This window comes from Vanessa atalanta, chromosome 4 (genome assembly GCF_905147765.1).
Source record: "Vanessa atalanta chromosome 4, ilVanAtal1.2, whole genome shotgun sequence".
In the NCBI taxonomy this organism is placed as follows: domain Eukaryota; kingdom Metazoa; phylum Arthropoda; class Insecta; order Lepidoptera; family Nymphalidae; genus Vanessa; species Vanessa atalanta.
In genome coordinates this window covers 4,354,596-4,375,345 of record NC_061874.1, presented here as the reverse complement: position 1 = coordinate 4,375,345, position 20,750 = coordinate 4,354,596, and the positions used below count along the sequence as shown (strand labels likewise).

General features: G+C 32.2%; 2 protein-coding genes across 5 annotated transcripts; both read left to right on the top strand.

Annotated features, from left to right (window-relative positions):
- Positions 1 to 1,206: 1,206 nt before the first annotated feature.
- LOC125077548 (calnexin-like) lies at positions 1,207 to 11,318 on the top strand. 3 transcript variants are annotated; one of them, XM_047689468.1, is made up of 13 exons: positions 1,207 to 1,391; positions 1,647 to 1,751; positions 2,325 to 2,486; positions 2,651 to 2,800; positions 5,832 to 6,040; positions 6,392 to 6,599; positions 6,745 to 6,865; positions 7,230 to 7,372; positions 7,911 to 8,027; positions 8,636 to 8,776; positions 10,196 to 10,318; positions 10,647 to 10,820; positions 11,061 to 11,318. In XM_047689468.1, exons 2-13 carry the CDS (start codon positions 1,647 to 1,649, stop codon positions 11,127 to 11,129), a joined length of 1,722 nt encoding a protein of 573 aa, XP_047545424.1. In that variant the 5' UTR covers positions 1,207 to 1,391; the 3' UTR covers positions 11,130 to 11,318. The 3 variants fall into 3 exon arrangements, with proteins under 3 accessions (XP_047545424.1, XP_047545425.1, XP_047545426.1); XM_047689469.1 differs by having other exon boundaries at positions 1,637 to 1,751; XM_047689470.1 differs by lacking the exons at positions 10,196 to 10,318; positions 10,647 to 10,820; positions 11,061 to 11,318 and adding an exon at positions 9,223 to 10,165.
- A 1,717-nt stretch (positions 11,319 to 13,035) lies between these two features.
- Positions 13,036 to 20,720, top strand: LOC125077549 (arylsulfatase I). 2 transcript variants are annotated; one of them, XM_047689471.1, is made up of 12 exons: positions 13,036 to 13,201; positions 14,649 to 14,808; positions 15,412 to 15,571; positions 15,863 to 15,957; positions 16,066 to 16,133; positions 16,419 to 16,572; positions 17,442 to 17,599; positions 18,050 to 18,198; positions 18,345 to 18,487; positions 18,768 to 18,918; positions 19,630 to 19,746; positions 20,076 to 20,719. In XM_047689471.1, exons 1-12 carry the CDS (start codon positions 13,115 to 13,117, stop codon positions 20,242 to 20,244), a joined length of 1,611 nt encoding a protein of 536 aa, XP_047545427.1. In that variant the 5' UTR covers positions 13,036 to 13,114; the 3' UTR covers positions 20,245 to 20,719. The 2 variants fall into 2 exon arrangements, with proteins under 2 accessions (XP_047545427.1, XP_047545428.1); XM_047689472.1 differs by lacking the exon at positions 13,036 to 13,201 and adding an exon at positions 14,396 to 14,433 and having other exon boundaries at positions 20,076 to 20,720.
- Positions 20,721 to 20,750: the final 30 nt, after the last annotated feature.

Here is a 20,750-nt window from a genome sequence, read left to right as displayed (position 1 = left end):
TTAATTAATTGGTATCGTAGTCTGAAACGATTTTTGAGACGCTTTTTTGAACTGTTTACAAAATTATTATAGAGCTATAGCTATATTACATTACTATTTAGTAGCTGAATTACTATCAGTCCTATGTTATTATGATAACATTTGATAACTATGAACTCAGACAAACTGATGAACTAAAACGATCAACAACATAAACAATTATTAGCCAAAATATTTATATACATTTTAAAATTATGTCAACTTTACGAATTGGTTTATTTGAACATTGATTATGGATTCAATAATAATAAAAAGTAAAATAATTTAAAAACTTTTACTAATATATACGTAAACAAATATTATATATTATGAATATACATATATTAATAAATATGTGCAAAGGATATATAAATATTTTACCCAACAAAAGCGCTCACATGTATACCTAAATAGTAACAACAAATAATAATACAAAACTTTAAACTAGTGGATCTCCCGCGAAACATTGCGTTTATTCAAAAGAGTTTTTTAGGAATTTCATTGTAAACTGGTCTGGTGGTAAAGTCTACATCTACATTTGGCGCCAATTTGGTGAAATCTTTTTTGAATAAAATTTTTAGTGTTAAATAGTATTTATTATTATACTATTTTATTAGTATAATAATAAACAAACTTTGTTTATAACAATTTACTTTAATTTTGTTTACGTTTTTCATTTTCTTCTTATACAGTGGGAGTACTGCTCTCTAACCGGTCAGTACTTTAAAATTAATTATTTGTTAAATTGTAACTATTTAGTAAATTGCAATTAAAAATTATCTTTAATTTTTTGCACATTTACGGCTGGAGCTCTTCAAAATGAGAGCATAACCGATTTTTTATGTGCAGCTATTATCCCATTATCACTGGGACATAAATCGGCTTACGCTATTAATATATAAGAAGTATTGTATGGAATTTCATATTTGTGTATAAAAAATATCATAGATAAGCTTTTACTTTAAATTTATTTATTGCAAAAACATCCTCGAGTCACACTCGCCACTGCAACATTTTGTTATTATCTTTATGTATATTATATTATACATTAAAAACAATGTCATTCGCCGCCCTGACAACCGTTGACAACTGTTTGTCTGTGATTGGTCGCTTTAGTAAAGTGCTCCAATGAAAATTAACCGTAGATAAAAAAAAGTTATAGAACCGTCAAATCAAAAATTCGTCAATTCAGAATTCAGATTTCAGTGAACGAGACTCGAGAGAGGAGAATTGAGAATATCGAAAATCTCAATAGGATTATTGTTATAATTGTTTGGACAAAAGATTGTATATTAAGATTTTACTGTCGACAAGTTTAATTGAATTAAAAGTGTAATTTAATGTGCGCTTTAGTAGCACTGTTATAAAAAAAGGTACGTATAAGTCAATAAATTACACGAACATTTAAGTGATTTATGCTGGGGTCCAAAAAAGCTTTCGGCCACTACATTGAAGTTAGCTTTATTTGTTTTTATTGAGGATATCCGCTATCCGGAGTCCTATACATTTATTTTAAAATGGACTGACGTACGTTACAGTTTACTTTTTGTAATTTAATTATAATCTATCGTGGCAGCGGTCTGGTCTGTTTATGCTAATATTCTGTGTAATAAATAAGATTCTTTCAGATGGCTCTATACTATCGACGGCTGTTAATAAGTGCCTTATTGGTGCTTACTATAGTGTCCGTAAATGCTGACGGTGAAGATTCTGATGATGAAGTAACCGTAGAGGTTAGTTATCAATGTTTGACCTATTTACGTTCAATGTGTATTTAACACAAATATTTTAATTTTGTTTCTATTTATTTCAGTTAAAAGAACATTAATTTGTTCTTAATTGTAATTAATATTTATTTTTAATTATAATTCATTAATTTTATTAACAATAAATATTACATTATTTCATATTTATAAAATTAAATAATGCTCCTTTGCCTAGTCATAACTATAAAAATGTTCTTTATTTTATTATATTTTATTCAAGCATGATAAATATAACCTAAATAAACTATCTAAGTGTAACAATCTGATAACAAAGTTTACAATAGGATTTATTTCAAAAGTATATCATAGTGTCAAAAATTGGTTTTATTATACTATAAATCACCAATAATGATGTATCACATTTTAATGAATATTGCCTTCAGCACAAATTAACACAATTATGTTTCCTTTCCAAACTGTGAGGAATTTTTTCTCATATATAGTCAAAACATCTATTTAAAACTAAAGAGCACATAATATAATGGCTAAAGTACCATTGTACTTAAGTTACCTATTAAAACAACATGTTAAATATTTTAGACAATAGAAGATAATTACCAGAGTCCAAAGATAGACTCCAAAAGTATATACTTGGCTGAACATTTTGATGATGTGACTGCATTTAAGAAGAAATGGATCAAGTCAGAGGCCAAGAAGCAGGGTGTGGATGAAAACATTGCCAAGTATGATGGCAAGTGGGAGGTGAGATATATATTAATTGCAAGTCTAAATAATTTGTTCTACAATATAAATTATCAACTTTTACTAATTTACTTATAATTTGATAGAGAAATAAGCTATTCTACACACTTTATTTTTAATGCCTTTATTTTATATATTAATATTAATTTCAACTGCTAATACAGGTACAAACACCCTCAAGACGTATATTGAAAAATGATCTTGGCTTAGTTCTTACGACGGAAGCAAAGCATGCAGCCATATCTGCGTTACTTGATAGACCATTTGAGTTCAAAGAAAAACCATTGATTGTTCAATATGAAGTTACGATGCAGGTAAGATAGATTTTCTTTAAGAATGTTTATTTTTCGATAAATAATATGCATTTTTTACAATTTTGCCTTATAATACTAATATAGTTTTTTAAATTTATAATTAATTTCTAACATATTTTTCTTAAAGGGTTAACCCTCGCAATATTTCACAGCTCTTTATGAAAATCTTCCAATTTTGATTAATATAAATGTTTCTGTCAAATAGTTTTCGAGATAATCAACTGACAGTCCGTTAAGTACGTAAATTCTAAGAGAATAGTAAGAGTCTTTCTTAATTTCATTATAATATAATAACAATTATGTATGTGTCAGATTATGTGTTTTTCTTTCTTAAAACAATTAAAAAATATTTTGGCCTTTGTTGTCGGTATTCTTTTATTATCAACGGACCTTATACTATCTATACCTATAGCAATAAAATTTTAATTAAAAGCTACTAATCAAAACAAATAATTAAATCACCGAATCAATTTATGAACGAATTATGAAAAGTATTTGTACTTGAAAAATGCTTGAAAATCATGAAACATATTTGTACTTATTTAACTATGTGTGAAACATTACCACCTTTAATGTCGTCCATGTGTCACTAACAGCGGGTTCTACGATATTACGTAATAGAGATTAGGAGCATATTAAATTATAATCGCTAATTCACGCTTTAAACCGTAACACAGTCACGTATATTTGTTCACGTATATATACAAAATCTTTTTTTTTTATTGATGGTAGCTGTTGGCCCAAATGGCCTCAGCGTCACCGGACGGGGGAGTTAGTGGGTACTACCCTCCTACTCAAAACTTCTATCAATGTCAAATTTCTGGTAGTTATCTTATACAGAGACACATTCAAATGCACACAGAAATTTCGGTCCAATCGATTAGGGGGAGTTCTGTTACATACAAACATACAGGAGATTTATATAATATATAGCTATATATAGGTAGTAATTTCCGTTTTTTTCATTTTTCTTTAAATATAATTTACAACCATTTTCTAATAATATTATTGTTACGGTTTTCACAATTGTACTGCAAACGTTCTGTTTAACAAACACGCGCCATTTAGTTAAGGAATATAATATATGTGCATATATATTGTTTAAGTATAAAAAAATATATCGCTATTTAATAACGTAGTTAAATTATTATTTTACTAGCAACCCGGCACGGCTACGTAAGGGTGCAAAGCTGATACTAAATATACTACAGAATGTCTTACAACGTTCAATTTTTCAGTCATTAGACAATGCAAACCGCTATGTCCATGCATTTTAAAACTAAATATCTTTGAAAATATTCGATATTCTGTAACGGGCCATATTGATCTATATTAAATGCACAATGTATTTAAGGTACTTAATTGGATAAGGATTAATGCTGTATTTCTTAAAATCGTATCAAAAATAAGCCATCATTTCTCGTAAAAGGTAAAGGATAAATAATGGTTATGGTTGGTTATCCCTAAGAGATAAACATATACGATCCCGGCCTTTTTTGTAGACTTTTTTAAGGGGTACAATACTGTAGTACATTATTTTGATTTATCTCGTAGGGTTCAGCTCGCGTTTGCAATGTAAGCGCAAAAAATATGTTTATTTACGACATCACTTAAGAAACCTCTAAAATTATCAGTGTTTCTCTATTATATTGTGCATGTATTATACATATAAACCTTCCCCTTGAATCAATCTATCTATTAAAAAAACAGCATCAAAATCCGTTGTGTAATTTTAAAGCGTTTATAAAAAAATAATCCAAAATTCAACGGAAGTAAATATAATTGTCATCAATAATCTCTAATGTATATTCCTTCTGATAATTATAAAAGTAATAAAATATATAAAGCTCAAACGTTATAGATTACCATTTCATATCAAAACCTATAAACTTCATCAGAACCCTTCTGTATGTAGGACTTATTGCAAACAATGATTATGTTGGGTGTGTCTCAAAATATAATTTAATAATGTTATAAAAGCGGAAGTAGCTCTCTGTCTATCTATCTGTCTGTTTGTTGTTTTCCACGTCCAAATCACTGAACCGAATTTGATGAAATTTCGTATGAAGTAAGCTTGTAGTTCAAGAAAGGGGATAGGCTACTTATTTATTTAACATAAACCCTGACGATCAACCCCTGAAACGCTAGCGAAACCGCGGGCGACAATTTTATTTACAAATATGAACTCAAGTGTATATTAATTAAAAAATGAATATTTTATTTCGCCGTATTTATCTACTTTTTAATTATTTTTTTTTATTATAGCGTCTGTTCCAAAGCCGATAAGCCAATTAGTTGTTCGTTTGAAACATGAGATCAAAATTAACGAGCTTTCAGGCGAATATAACGATGGACATTCTGATCCAACGTATTAAATATGCTCTTTTTAATAATTCAATATTTTAATAAAATTAAAACATCGTTATGAAACTTGTATGCTTCTTAGAAGCAAAGGACGTTTTTGCCCCACACAGTGTGAGACATTTTTGGATTGTTATTTTTTATAAGAAATTATTCATGTCTTTGCAAATATTTATTTGCAAAAATGTTTACAAAGAATCGTTAACCTTGATAAGACAGGAACTGGCTCTAATCCAATATTAGTGTAGGAAGAGCTTTATGATCTTTGTTTAAAAAGTTATTATTAGTTTCTGCGTGTTAATGTACTTTCATAAAATGATTATTATAACTTTGTCAAGGTCGTAGTAGCGTCGTACAAGCTTTGAATGTAAACAAATAAATAATTATAAGTAATAAATAGGGTTAAATAAGTAATTTATAACAATAATAATAATCGAACCAGATGATGTTTTTCTATATTAGCTGATTGGTATTCGTTCTCAACGTAAAGACCGCAGTTTGGATACTGACTCAAGGAAATTTATTTTTTACTTCTTTACATACTTATTATTATCTTATTATTATTTTTATTTATGTCTAATATTACTATTTATAATTGCGATGTAACTAAAAAGTTTCATACGTTGTGTTATTGTTACTACTTACATCAAAGTCTTATTGATTTCTCCAGGAGGGGCAAAACTGTGGTGGGGCGTACATCAAACTGCTTTCTCGGGGTATGAACACCAAGGCCGACCTCCGACAGTTCCACGACCAGACGCCCTACACCATCATGTTTGGACCTGACAAGTGTGGCAACGACAATAAACTGCACTTCATCTTTAGACACGTGAACCCGAAGAACGGGACCATCGAGGAGAAGCACAGCAAAAAGCCCACGTTAGTATCGTAGTCAAATGACATTTGTAATAAAGGCCGTGTAGTGAAACTCCGTTAGTACGCCATTGTCTCACGAAGGCGCGCCCCTCTACGTACATACTTAAAAACAATATAATCTAATTTATATATTTTTTTTTGCTGTCTAAAATCTAAGACTTCAATGTTGTTGAACCATTTACTTAAAATATTCTCCATTAGGTTTAAAGGCTTTTTTGATTTTGATTTGTGTGTTATGTTATTACATTGCTTCACGTATATTGAAAGAATAATAAAAAGTCATGTTTAAATAGATTTATATCTATATTAAAATTAATGTTTGTAAAAGTATAATAATATAATGAATATGTTCAGTCAACGTCTAGACGATATCTACAAGGACAAGGAACCACATCTATACACCTTGATCGTCCGGCCCGACAACACATTCACGATTCTGGTCGACAACAAAGAGGCCAACGCGGGCTCGCTGTTGGAGGACTTCACGCCGCCCGTCAACCCGCCCGAGGAGATCGATGACCCCGATGACAAGAAACCTGAGGACTGGGATGAGAGGGAGAAGGTCAGTAACTTTAGATTTTTTATTCTTATTATTAAATGTATGTTTATATGTAACCTACAGTACATTATAAAATATAATACAGCATATGAATATAAACTGTAATAGAAGTTACAATTATAATATAATAAAATAAATGTCGTCTCAGATCGTGGACCCGACGGCAACGAAGCCCGCCGACTGGGACGAGGACGCGCCGGCGCAGATCGTTGACCCCAACGCCGTGAAGCCCGACAGCTGGCTCGAGGACGAGCCGGAGACCATTCCCGGTGATTGCTGCACTCCTTTTCTACCTTTTATTTATTCTGTAAAGACAGATGAGCTGATGACTCTCGACTGTAAATGATCAATTCGCTTTGAAATGTTGACATCCGACTTACGGTGAAACATTTGTATCTTATATATGTTATAGGTATTATAATCAATATCGCATTCTGTCATTTTACGTTCGCGTTCTGAGGTTAGTTTCGAGTTTTTTCTTACAGAATACCTGTTATCGTATTTGATTACGAAGAGAAAAAACCGTATACTGATTATGTCATGAGATATCGATATCGACGCATTGTTTAATGTGCATCAGTAGGTACCAGTATACCGGTGTAAGTTGCTAATGCAGTGACGAACTCATTACAGACCCCGACGCCAAGAAGCCGTCGGACTGGGACGAGGAGATGGACGGCGAGTGGGAGGCGCCGCTCGTGGACAACCCGGCCTGCGCCGCCGCCGCCGGCTGCGGGCCTTGGAGCGCGCCCACCGTGCCCAACCCGAACTACAAGGTACCGCTTGTCATGACTTCTTACGGGTAGAATAAAGTTTAACCAATGATATATAAACGTTCGTCATATATTACCTCGTAATACCTCGAATTTCAAAGTGGAAAAGTGCAATATTTTTGTTATTAATTTAATTTTACTTTTTTTGTTTAACTAATCTAACCTATATATCTAACATAAGGATCAGTAGTGTCAGTTTTTTTTTTATTTATTTATACTTTCATATGTGTTTACAATATTTTTGTTAATCAATTAAAAGAATGAAAGTACTCTTAAAATAAACATTAGTTTGTTCAGGTGGTATAGTGTAGTAGTATTAATTAAATGTATCAAAACACAATAAAACATTTAACAATGAGTCCATTTGGTCAATTTTAATTGTGGTGTATTTATTTATTTATATTTTAAATTTATAGTCGGTAGGTAGGGCAAAAATATATGCGAGACGCTCGTTCGAGGATGCGTCCACTATGAAATGTTTTTTGTGTCGAGTAAAGTTTGTACATACCGCACTCGTAGCGTAACGTCTAATGCCCCCCAGGGCCCGTGGCGCGCGCCGCTGGTGGCCAACCCCAACTACCGCGGGCGCTGGGCGCCGCGCCGCGTGCGCAACCCGCACTACTTCCGCGACGACGCGCCCTTCCGCATGACGCCCGTCGTGAGTATATTTACTATTGTTTGTACGCCGATAGCCTATTCCGAACGAAATATTTTATAAGACTTGGTTGTTACTCTAATTTTTTTTCACAGGCGACTCTTGATTTATTAATAATCAATCATCTCTAGATATAAAACAGTACTATTCACTTAAATTTTACTATCAAATTCCGGATAACAACTGTGCCCAAAATTATTGAGACTATTTTTGTAATGCATTAGCATTAGCAGCCCGTAATTGGAGGAGAAGGTTTGGAGCATATTCCACCACGCTGCTCCAATGCGGGTTAGCGGAAAATGTGATGACCATACATTATTCAAAACCTAGACCAACTGTATAGCATCAATTCAATTTCCAAGTTGCTTTACTCCTCTTGTGGTTCTATTGAACTATACATACGCCATCGCCGAAGAAAACCTAGTACGGTACAATGAAAAAGTATTGAACTGGTATCCTATTAAATGACCGCTCTTTGAATGTAATCTATTATCCTACTAGGAATGTAAACAGATTATTATAATTGTCTATAAAACGTTTACTTAAAGTTATTTTTAAAATAAATTATCTATTGGCAATTATTTTTATAACAATTATTTTCACGTCATTAGCATGCTGTGGGCTTCGAGCTGTGGTCCATGTCTCCGATGCTGTTGTTCGACAATATCATAATCACCGACGACGAGCGAGTGGCCGAGGAATGGGCCAAGCAGAGTTATGCTATCAAACGGGCCAAGCTCACTAGTGACTCTGTAAGACTTTTATTAACTATCTACCACTTCAGACTTAGCGCGTGTAAATGACAGCTTAACCGGTTTTTTTTTTTTTTTTTAAATAAACAAATATTTACAATAACATCAAATAATCAACAGTCAATCAGTTGAATATTTAACTTAATAACGAAGATATAATGTTCAAAATGTAATAAATATAATATTCAAATTTCATGTTAAATAAAAATGATGTTTTTCAAGTATTCTCCAATTTTTCGTACACTCGAAGAATTTATGCTGTTTCAATTTTGATTCGAAAACCGTACTTTTTTAATGAAAGTCAAATATAAAAAAACCGTTACGTAAGTACACAAATCAATCCTTAAAAATAAGGGTTGCACTAAAGCATGAGACCTGCGAGTGTACTGACGTATTATACCGCGACGAGGCCGATCGCGGGGCGCGGTAGAGTGTGAGGTGTGTAGCGCACGTGGTGGGGGCGGGTGCTGCGCGCCACGTCGTACCGGCCCGGCCTGTGGGCGCTGTACGCGCTGTACTGCGCGCTGCCCGTCTCGCTCTACGTGCTGTACCTGCGACGACGCTCGCAGGTCACGTCTCGTCTCTGACAAACGTACTTGGCCACGAGAGGGTTTGCGTTATTTGTGCCAGGTGCCAGATGCCAGACTTGGAGTTTGTTTTGTTCAAACGTAACGTGGCTAGTACTTTTCGACTTTCGAATTCGAATCGATTCTCGTTTAGACGACAGCGTGGCTCGACATACGACTATTTGTATGCTAGTTATGTAGTAGTAGTAGTACAAGTGTAGTTGACGTACCACTTAGACGGAACTTCAAGTTTACCCTGTACGCGATGTTGCTTTAATTAATCGGTTTATTTTGCTAACAACAAATCTTCAACACATGAACGCCTTTTTATATTCGCTTATTTACAAAACAACGGAAGAGCGGCACAATTACTATGTGCGAATCAAGTGTGTGGATTTGCCTCAATTGATGTTTAACTAAAATCCGCCAAATAAACGAGTCAAATTAAGAGCGTCTTTTAAGTTCGTATACAATACGTCAAGGACCATTATGCTTAACTTTCCTCAGCTATTCACACTAATAGAGGATCAAAAGTTCGTATAATGGAAGAGTTATATTCTTGAATGTATGTGTTCGTATATTGAATGTATCTTTATACATTCAATACCATCTCATTATGTTAGTTACGTAATAGATAGTGCATCTGTGTATGCCAGCGATTTCGTGTTCTTTAACAGTCAACCTTTAACGGGTGACTAGTCAATGAGATTGGCTGGATTAGCTGCAATTTGGTCAAAAAGAATTCATAATTTAATGTTCAAAATATTTAAAATCCGTTGAGAGGCTATGTCTGTAGAGAATACACTGCGAGTGTGGTGCGAGTGAATAGTGCTAGCAGTAGGCTATTGTGCAGGAGTCGCTGGTGGAGCGTGTACTGAAGTACTCCGGCGAGAACCCGTGGGTGTACGGCGTAGTCATCGTCGGCAGCTTCGTGATCGTCGGGTTCGTTGCCTACATGTGCTGCATGCCTAAGACTGTAAGTATTGTAATTTGTAGTCTACCGAAATCATCTCGAATAATCTATGGTAATAATTGGTCAACTTCAACCAAAAGCTAATCAATTAGATTAATAAATAAAAGGATTTTCTTTAAGTAAAATTTTACTTGATTTTTTATAATAAATATAAGATAATCCCATAATTAGTATTTAATCTAATTTACAATACAAGTGTATGTGTTCGACATTGTAGTAGTTAATCATTTAAATATAAAAAAATATTATATAAAAGTAACTTTTGGAATTTATTTTCATATAGTTTATATAAATATTTGCCAATTTATCAAACCCCTCATTTCTACTATAGGACACGGATTCGATTACCAAGAAGACAGATGCAGTCGTAGAGGACGACCCACAGCAGTCTGAGGGTGAAGTCGAGGTTGAGGGGGAGTCTCCTGAGGGTGAAGCGGAAGGAGAGGGGGGAAGTACAGCGAGGCGGAGCAAGACAGGCCTCGAGGGACATGTGGAGCCTGAAGAGGTAAGCGAACTCAACTGATTGATTCAATGTTATGATGGTCTTTTATTTCTATTCATTAAAAAGAAAAAAATGGTTCGCCACAATTTTCTATTCTAGTGTTATATTTTTTTTTTTGTGAAATGAATATAACGTGTACAAATAACACCAGAGTTATTAAAATATATACTGCAAATAATATATGTATGAACGTGTACTCCGTTGATAAATATGTAGATCAATAATAAAATATTTTTGCTCCAGAAAACTGCACATGTAGACACAGAAGGTGCCGGTGATGGTCAAAGGAAAAGAAAGCCTCGCAAGGAGTGAGCGGTACGATTGAGATAGACATATTTGATTACAATTAGTTAGAGCGAGATGACTATGTGTATGAGCGAGGGATAGAACAATTTTCTTATTTACTCTTCCCTACCACCATGTATTCTTGTATCCTGTTAGTTTAATAGCGAATTTATTCATACATGAATGTATGCTTTGGCCTTTTTTCTTTTTCCGCCGCTATTATATATAATTTTTTTTTTTTGTTTAACTTGACTTAAATTTATCACTCAAAACATTAGACATTGCACTGGATAACATTCTACGGCATTTTTATAAATCTAATGTACTATATTTGTTCACGCTAGCTTCACACTCATTATATTCACCAAAGAAATTTTTGGAGTTCTAACTCGCCGCTTGAACAAAACTACGCAGTTTACGTTTGTTTTTATACTTTAAGATTTATGAATAAATTATAATAATTTATTGTAACAAAGTCTCGTATGTTGTAAGATATTTTTTGTTCTTTCGCAATACCTGAAGCATTTGTATGTATTTAAAGATTCTAGTATAGTATGTGTGGGATATATAGTAATATATAATAATTGAATAAAGTAGCAATGTTTCAGTTTAATTTGTACCAATGTAAACAAACAAATTATGGAACTGTGAAAGCATTACTTATAATAAAATTAAATAAAACAACTTAATTGTAGCAAAATTTTAATTAAAGGTTATTAATCTACCATGAATCTCTCTTAAGAGTAACTCACTGATAATTCGCAATCATATTACTGGAAAAGAGGTTGCATTTGAATGGACGATTTTTTTTTTTTTTCTTTCCTTTTATAAATATTTTGGAAACATTTTAATTGAAACATCAGAATAAAGTGCCAAAATGAAATGGTAAACTAAAATATGCTATTACAAATTTCTATGCGACTCAGTAAGTTTTGTTACTATAAACAATAATGCCACTTACACAATGATTTGTTTACAATTGTTACAAATTATTATGAAACAAATAAAGTTATGTTTGTGTGTTTTAATAGTAAATAACTATTATTTATTATATTGAAGCACTTTATTGTAATATGTAATATGTATCTTTAATATATTGTACTAATTCGGTCTCTCTCAAACTTATGTATCAACTTGCGTTACCGAAATAACTTTGTCTGTTTTTATATCAGTATTCAAAAATAATTGTGCTTTCTTTTAGAGAATAAATTTTCCAGTTCTCGGTTACATATGAAATTGTTTTGTGTTTGCCCCCGTTACTAATGCTTTGTTTTTTAAATATTTGACATAGTATTAAATAATTAAAAATAAGTGTCGCATTTCTTACGTTATAATAATATAAATAATGTAATAATCCTTAAGCCAGAAAACAGATGAAATACAAATATATTTATAATGAAGTAACAGAACATTTTTTGCCATAGCAATGATATGTTAATGTAAACCAATATTGAGGAGTGACGTCAGTCAGAATGTAAATTCATAAATATCAGTTGATTTTTTATTGAATTGATTACTAATTTCTTATAGAAATACTAATTGTTTACCATTATTTTAGTTTTTCATTGGTCTACGAGTATATAAATTTGTTAAAAAAATATTTCTTTATGAGACTGATGTCATGTTTCCACCCTTTAAGTACTTGAGAGGGCAGATTATGAACTGTAATTTATATAATAATAAATAAATATTTCTATATCCTGTTTTTCTTACCTCTGCGATAAGCGTCCTATGATAAAATTAAACGTCTATTATTTAATATAAAAAAATGTGTTGTTTTAAATGCATTTTTGTTTTGTATATAATTATAGACCATAAAGTAATACTGAATTAAATTACACTATATTACATTATCTGAAATAATGAATCTTTACAAAATTGTAAATGCATCTGGCAACATTTTGCTATCACTAAATCTCAGCTACAAAGAGTAACGAGTGACATTGACATTAATTATTATACAAGCCGGTGTTCGTCTGTGTACCCAAATCATTGGAACCTGCAACGCTGCGATGTTATTTCCAGCAGTTTTATTTATTTCGTTGTCCCTCTGTAAATGTGACAGACCTAACATCGTATTTATTATAGCGGACGATTTGGTAAGTACCTACCCTCATTTTCATTTGTATTCTGTAACGTGTTGTTTTATATTAATAAAATTATAACAATAAACTATAAACTTAAACTATAAATTTAAGTTACCAAATATCTGTTATATTTTTACAAGAATTTTAATGTTCAATAAATATTTATAATTTAATAACTCCTCGGTATTTTAAATATTAAGCATATTTTAAATGTTATAGCGGCATAATAATACATGTTCCTACGCCCCGATAAACTAGTATCCAATGGTTTACTATGTTTCGAGATAACGGGAACTTTAGAATAAACACGCATACTGATTAAGCGATGAACTCGTCTAGTACCTGTATCGGTCTCGGACATATTTTATGTACAAACAAAATTTTATGTTGATATTAATTTTTTCGGTTTTTTTGCAAGCGATATTGTTAAATAAATAAAGCAATATTTATATTCAAAATGAATATGTTATGAACAAAATTTTATTAAAATCTAAGTTAAACAAAGATACATAAACAATAGCTTATTACTTTATTTTCTACACACAAAATTTAGTGTGTAGAAAACGTAACCGACACTTGTGACGTCATTTAACGCCTTGAAAATTAACAAACTGTATCAAACGTTTTTGTTACGCAGTATAATTTGATCTATTATCAATAGAAATACTTTATTTAAACATTACAATTGTTTTAATAAAATAAAGAATAGGTGCCATGGCATAGACCAAACTCTCTGTATTGATTCCCTTCCTAAATAATAGTAAGAAATATATATATATTTCTTGTAGTCCATGATATCATTTATGGGAAACAGAAATAATTTAGGACCAAGATGGGAACCTTGCGCGACGCCCGAACATGCAGTAAGACTTTCAAATGAAATAACATTAAGAAATTGACATTAACAACTATTTGTTGCAATCTGTATTTTAATTAATATCTTCACCATAAAAGTATTATTGTACATTTTACCCATGTTGGGACGGTTCCCAGTGTGCACAGTGCGGGATTTAACCTTAGCGCCGCCCCTGGGCGCCAAGAAATGTCGTCTTATTAAAATCGAAATGTTGCATAAAGCAGATAAAGTTACGTTTAACTATTTTAAATGAATAAAATGACTCATTTGCAGGATTAAAAAAAAGTATTATATTATAATTCATAGTTTTGAAAATGAGTAAGAAAGCCCCGAGTGCCCCTAATGTAAATCCACCGCTGAGTGTGTATTTTGTCGGCCACATAATAATGTAAGTTTAGATTTATAAATAACCGTAAAAAGTAATAAAGAATCCGATATAAGTATACTTCTTTCGTCGTTAGATATTCTATGCAAGATTTCATTAACGCATTGTGTTTGCCTAAAAATTAGTTGCCCTATATACCAATAGTGATTAAGTATATTATTGTCACAATTAGACTAACATACAACTACATAATATCAAGATAAATAATATTGGTTTAGGGATGGAACGACGTTGGTTTTCATGGGCTGAATCAAATACCGACGCCGAACATGGACGCGTTGGCGTCTTCCGGCATCTTGTTGCACAATTACTACGTGACCCCCATATGCACGCCGTCCAGGTCCGCGATCATGACCGGAAAATATCCCATACATACTGGTATAATATGATACTTATAAATAAACAACTTTAAGTGTTCGAGGTTCAAGGTCATACAGGTTCTATATAAGGGTAAAATTATCTACCTATTTGGTACCTTGATATTCGGATTATCCTTGAAAGTACCTTACCTACCTTTAGTAAATCTTGTACCTTTCTTTTTATTTATTTGATATAAAAAAATTATAGGAGTTACTCTGAGCCTTATATTTTAAATATAATTTACAGTATTAGCTTCAAAATTCAATGTTTACCTAAAGGTGCCAGAAATGCCTATGTAAAACCGCATTTTTTAAAATGTTTATTCCGGGTAAACCTCGATATGGCTTATCCCATTTGGACAAGACTTTCACTATACAAAGCTTATATTTTAAGAAGTAAAACTTAAGGTGTAAGTAGCCTATTTCATCTTCAAAAAAAGACTATTATTTGTTTTGGATTTGAAGTCGGTCGCATTATATAATCAAAAACTTGTTGGTTAATAGCCGTCCTCAGCCCAAGAGCAGTAAATACTTACTCAATACCGTATTTATTAAACAAACAAATTTAAACTAATATTTATTAATATATAGTGTTTAACTATTATATTTTTTTAATTTATAGGTATGCAACACACTGTCATATTTGGAACTGAACCGAGAGGATTACCGTTGTCTGAGAAAATTTTGCCACAGTATCTCAAAGACTTAGGTTATAAAACCCACCTGGTAGGGAAATGGCACCTCGGTTCTTATAAGAAAAAGTACCTTCCGATGTATAGAGGGTTAGTAATTTTGTTGATATATTCTAATTACCTGATCTAACATTACCCCACATAGTAGAAGTATGAAAGAAAAATTATAATCTGAAGTCTAAATTTGGAGACACTGATCTTACCATGAGCAGGCCAGTCTTAATCCATTCCTAGGTCCTTGGTCACATACAAGGATATGGAGCCAAATACAATTGAACTTCTTTTTCCTCTTCGTGTCCTATCAGTCAAAAACGTCAAAAATATCTCATACCAACAATACATAATCATGTATCGTCTTTTATAAACTCACATTACTTTTAGATTTGACAGCCACGTCGGTTTTTGGTCAGGAAAGATAGATATGTACGATCACACAAATCAAGAAAAAAATTACTGGGGATTCGACTTTAGAAAAGGTAATGCTTCAAAATTTATTGATACACATTTGACGAGCATTGATCCGCTTATTACACTGAATTGTAGGCATCAAACAATCAAGACTTATGCATTCGATTTGGTTTCAGGTTTTTCAGTTGCTCATGATTTATTCGGACACTATGCAACTGATATATACACAAATGAAGCTATTAAGGTTAATTGTATTCTAATATTCAATAATAATAAGCTTCTCGGTCATTTCGTTCAATTTTTTTTACTCCAGTTTGTTCAATGTCTCTCTCTTCCAATTTCAACTCAAATTAATTTTTCGTGAAATTTTATCAGTCAAATCACAACAAATTAATATTTAAAATGTTCAGAAAACGTATATTACATCCCTAATTTTATTAGTACATGTTGAGGTGATTTGAGATACAATGTACGTAAATCATTTTTAAATAATTAAAATGAGCATAAAACAGTTTATTAAATATTCTAGGTAATTAATTCTCACAACAAGAGCGAACCACTGTTTCTGATGGTATCTCATTCTGCCGTGCACTCTGGCAACCCCAGCGAACCGATAAGAGCACCTGAAGAACTGCTGGCTAACTTTACACACATAAAAGACTTTCAAAGACAAAAATTTGCGGGTATGTGAATTCTTTCTCCTTCTTCTTTGTAAGTTGAGTGTTACCCCGACAATAAACTAAAATGATTTGTTTCATAAGTTTCAAGTCTCATCTACTGACTCGATCGATATCAATAGGAAAATATTAAACAAAGAATTTTTCATAATGATATAAATTTATAAAACCTTTTCGTTACTTAAGTTCTTTTTACGCAAATTTTATCAGTAATATTATTTTAACTGCAGATTACTTTGTTTCTTCATAAACTTGAGTTTCTAAATCTTGTAAAAAACATAAGGCTGAATCCAAAGGTCATTTTTAAGCATGTCAATGTTTATACACTTAAATTTGATTAAAACGAACTTTAGTTGTAAAATATAAATAATATTTGTAGTTCCATATACATTTTAACGAATTTCAAATATTGGAATGGTTTTATTTTCGTGAGCGTATATCGTTTCATTGTATAAGTTCAACAATTTATCGGAAAAGGCTAGACCGATTGGGATAAAGTCTTAAGCTGTATTCTATTACGGATATCGTGTTAGTCCCATATATATATTTTTAACATATAATAAGTACCTTTCGAAAATTTGGACGCAATCACGTATTTTTGTCAAAATCGGTTTAGTCGTTTTTTAAGTTGTAAACTTAATCACGTTCGCTCACTTCCAATAACTTTAGTTGAATTTATTTATAACATAGTAATTTTCCATTAGAAATATATTAAAATGTTTCTTTTGACCGCTTTCTGCAAATAAAATCCGTACCATCGTATACCGTTTACACTTCGCAACACATACATTATATACTCGTATACTATGTGCATAAAAATGGTACTTGTTAATAAGTTATCGGATCAGTTCGTAATCAATAACTTATTTTTGCAGCCGTATTATCAAAGTTAGATGAATCAGTAGGTGAAGTAGTGGATGCGCTACAGACTCGTGGACTTTTGGAGAACAGTGTTGTTATCTTTACCACTGATAATGGAGGGCCGGCTGAAGGATTTAATGATAACCGAGCGTCGAATTATCCATTGAGGGGTGTAGGTAATTTTTATAAAATATAACTATAGGACAAATTTATAGGAAATTTCAGTAGTTTGCTACAGGATTAGATCTCTTTTAACCATGCTATCAGCTAGTGCATATAACAGGATTTGTTTTAATAAACATATTTTATTTATCCTACGAAAATAGATTACTCAAACTCGAACTTTAGTTTTCATAAAATTTGGCCTTTATGCTCCTCTGAGCATTTTTCAATACTATTTAATAGTTTAGATTTGGCCACAGACAATTAAAAAATCATTCTATACACTTTTTTCCTCGTCAGCTAACGTCTGCTCGTCAGCTCAGCTTTGATACTATAAGCCTTCATTCGCTTAGAAAACATTGAACAAGAGAATTAAAAAATAATAACAATACATTAATGAAAAACAGTAGGATTACGACCTTCTTGTGACAAATATAGTGACCATAATTATTACTTTAAGGTAAAAAACACGCTGTGGGAAGGAGGTGTTAGAGGCGCAGGTTTTTTATGGAGTCCTCTAATTGAAAAGAAGTCTCGTATTTCCAAACAGATGTTTCATTTAGTTGACTGGTTGCCAACGTTGTTGAGTGTTGCGGGATTGAATGTCAGGTTATTATTTTCATGTTATGAGCGTAAATTATTCTCACATTCTTTGAAAAAAAATATTATGTATGCATTTTATTTTAAATAAGTTGTAACGAACAAGAATACAATTAGCGTCTTAATATACGGCTCGTATATTATATATCTTCCAGCTCGCTCCAAGGTTTAGACGGAATAGATCAATGGGAGGCACTTTCAAAAGACTTAAAGTCGAAAAGAGTTTCCATCCTGCACAATATTGATGATATCTACGGAAGTGCCGCAATTACAGTTGACAAATGGAAATTGCTTAAGGGTAATTAAACCATAAAATTAATTAACTATTTATTATATTATATTTATCTATTTAAATCAGTATTTACAATGTAATGACAATGTAAATACTGATTTAAATAGATTTTTGGGTTCCACTACATGATTTTTTTAAAATATTTGTTATGCCAATTGTCGATGTATAACAAATTCATAATGTCACAAAGCGACGATCTAACGACGACTAATCCAAATATACTATAGGAGATATACACTTCAGCTGTAGTCTCCTAGCGTATTTAAAAGTTCGAATTGAATCCTAGGTACTAACTACAACGGCGCTTGGGATGGCTGGTACGGCCCGAGTGGACGCGAAGGGAACTACGACGCAGGCGCCGTGCAGGACGCCCGCGCTGCTCGCGCTCTAAAAGCACTTGGACTGATGCCTGACCTCGGCACCGTATTAAAACTGAGGTGCTTATACTGATGTACTCTTGACCTACTTTTTGCCAATGCTACTGACCAAATGCACGGGAGAGAATATATTGCGCAAGTCTCTGCACAAACTCGGTGACATATTTGGATGGGGCGGCATGCGAGATGGCCGAAGCTACTGATATTTAAAGGACGACAGTGATGCAAAATCAAGTTCATAATTCCTAACTACTAACAATATTGAAGCGTTAATTGCGCAATGTCGCCTAGCGATGTAAAAAGTCGCAGGTCGACCCTGATCCTAGTTGGTATTGTCGTCCCCACTCCAAGCACGGGGTAAATGGGAATATTCGTAATTTCTAAAATGAAGCATTGCTTTTTAAAAATACATTTATGTTATATTTGCCCTTACCGTGCGGTAGCCTACCTGGGATAAAACGGTTAACAGTTTTATTTGTTGGTGGTAAATTACTTGAAATTAAAACTAACTATTTATAATGACGATTCAAAAGTACTTGTCCCATAATATCTCATAATATCATTTTGATTTTTAAAACATATCACTTTATTATATAAAAATGGGATTAAGATTTAATTTTTGGTCCTAATTGACCCATTAAATATATAGGTATAAAGAAAAAAATATTTACTACAAAAATGCGGATGGATAATACGAATTCTCAAACAATTTTCTATGAAATTAATATGGTATATTTGATAGTTTTTACGTCATATTTAAATAATTAACAGAGAAGAGGCAACCGTGAAATGCGACAACATGAGCCACATACCCTGTAACCCCTTGAAATCTCCTTGTTTATTCAACATCGAAGAAGATCCCTGTGAAATGAGGAATCTTGCCGATACGTAAGTCAACTCAATTCCTAATAACATGGTTCATTTTATTATGCGCCCTGTTTGTATGTTTCCAATCTTTTACTACCGCAACTGGTAAGCTACTCTATACCATAAAAAAACATAAAGCACAAACCTGTACAAACTTTGTAATTAAATAATTAACAACTATCTTAATTCTCGTTATCGTAAGACATTGAAAAGTGTAATGCTATAAATATTTCTTATCCATTGATATAATCCACTATTCTGGTAAATGTCATTGTAAAGGTATTTTGGGGTTTTGATACGTTTAATTGAAGAGTGACAATAAATACGTTAACATTTTGTTTATTTTTCAGAGAACCGACAATTTTAAGAAGCATGTTAGAAGAATTAGAGATAATGAACAAAACCGCAATTCCACCAAACAACAAGCCTTTAGATCCTCGCGGAGAACCTAAATTTTGGGGTCAAGTCATAACGAATTTCGGAGATTACGAGAATTTAAACGCAAACAGTCTTTGTTAATTATTAATATGACGATTTTACCCGAGAGTAACTGTAACTTGTGGAAGAAATCCTATGCCACCCTCTATTAACTTAAAAATATTCTTACAATCTGCTGAAATGCAGACTTTCTTAGAAGGATTTTTATATTTATCACGCTAAGACTAGAAGACTCGGAGTAATAGACGATTCTAGACTTTATCCCAATTTATAACTAGAAAGCATCGAAATTAAGATTTTCCATAGACAATTAACTACTTTTATTATCTAATCAGACATATTACTGATAGATTTTATATTTTAGAATATAAAAGTAAAGATACTAGTCATATTTAAAGTTTATACCATCTTGCCAAACAATAATAATTAATTATATTCTTGCAAGAGTTCTTCCAGTATCATCACTGAACCAAGCTCACATTGATTCAGCTATATTTCAAAACATATTTAACAGTAATTTCTAAATAATTCCTGGTTTCGCAACTAACTCGTCTTAATTATTTTTATTATTAATATCTTGTGATTAT

Bases quoted from the DNA above. Each gene is read 5' to 3' on its own strand.
- LOC125077548 (XM_047689468.1), top strand. From the start codon at position 1,647: ATGGCTCTATACTATCGACGGCTGTTAATAAGTGCCTTATTGGTGCTT. The intron at 1,752-2,324 runs GTTAGTTATCAA...TAAATATTTTAG, and splicing joins ATGATGAAGTAACCGTAGAG to ACAATAGAAGATAATTACCA. The intron at 8,777-10,195 runs GTAAGACTTTTA...GCTATTGTGCAG, and splicing joins CCAAGCTCACTAGTGACTCT to GAGTCGCTGGTGGAGCGTGT.
- LOC125077549 (XM_047689471.1), top strand. From the start codon at position 13,115: ATGTTATTTCCAGCAGTTTTATTTATTTCGTTGTCCCTCTGTAAATGT. The intron at 14,809-15,411 runs GTATAATATGAT...TTTAATTTATAG, and splicing joins AAAATATCCCATACATACTG to GTATGCAACACACTGTCATA. The intron at 18,199-18,344 runs GTTATTATTTTC...TATATCTTCCAG, and splicing joins GTTGCGGGATTGAATGTCAG to CTCGCTCCAAGGTTTAGACG.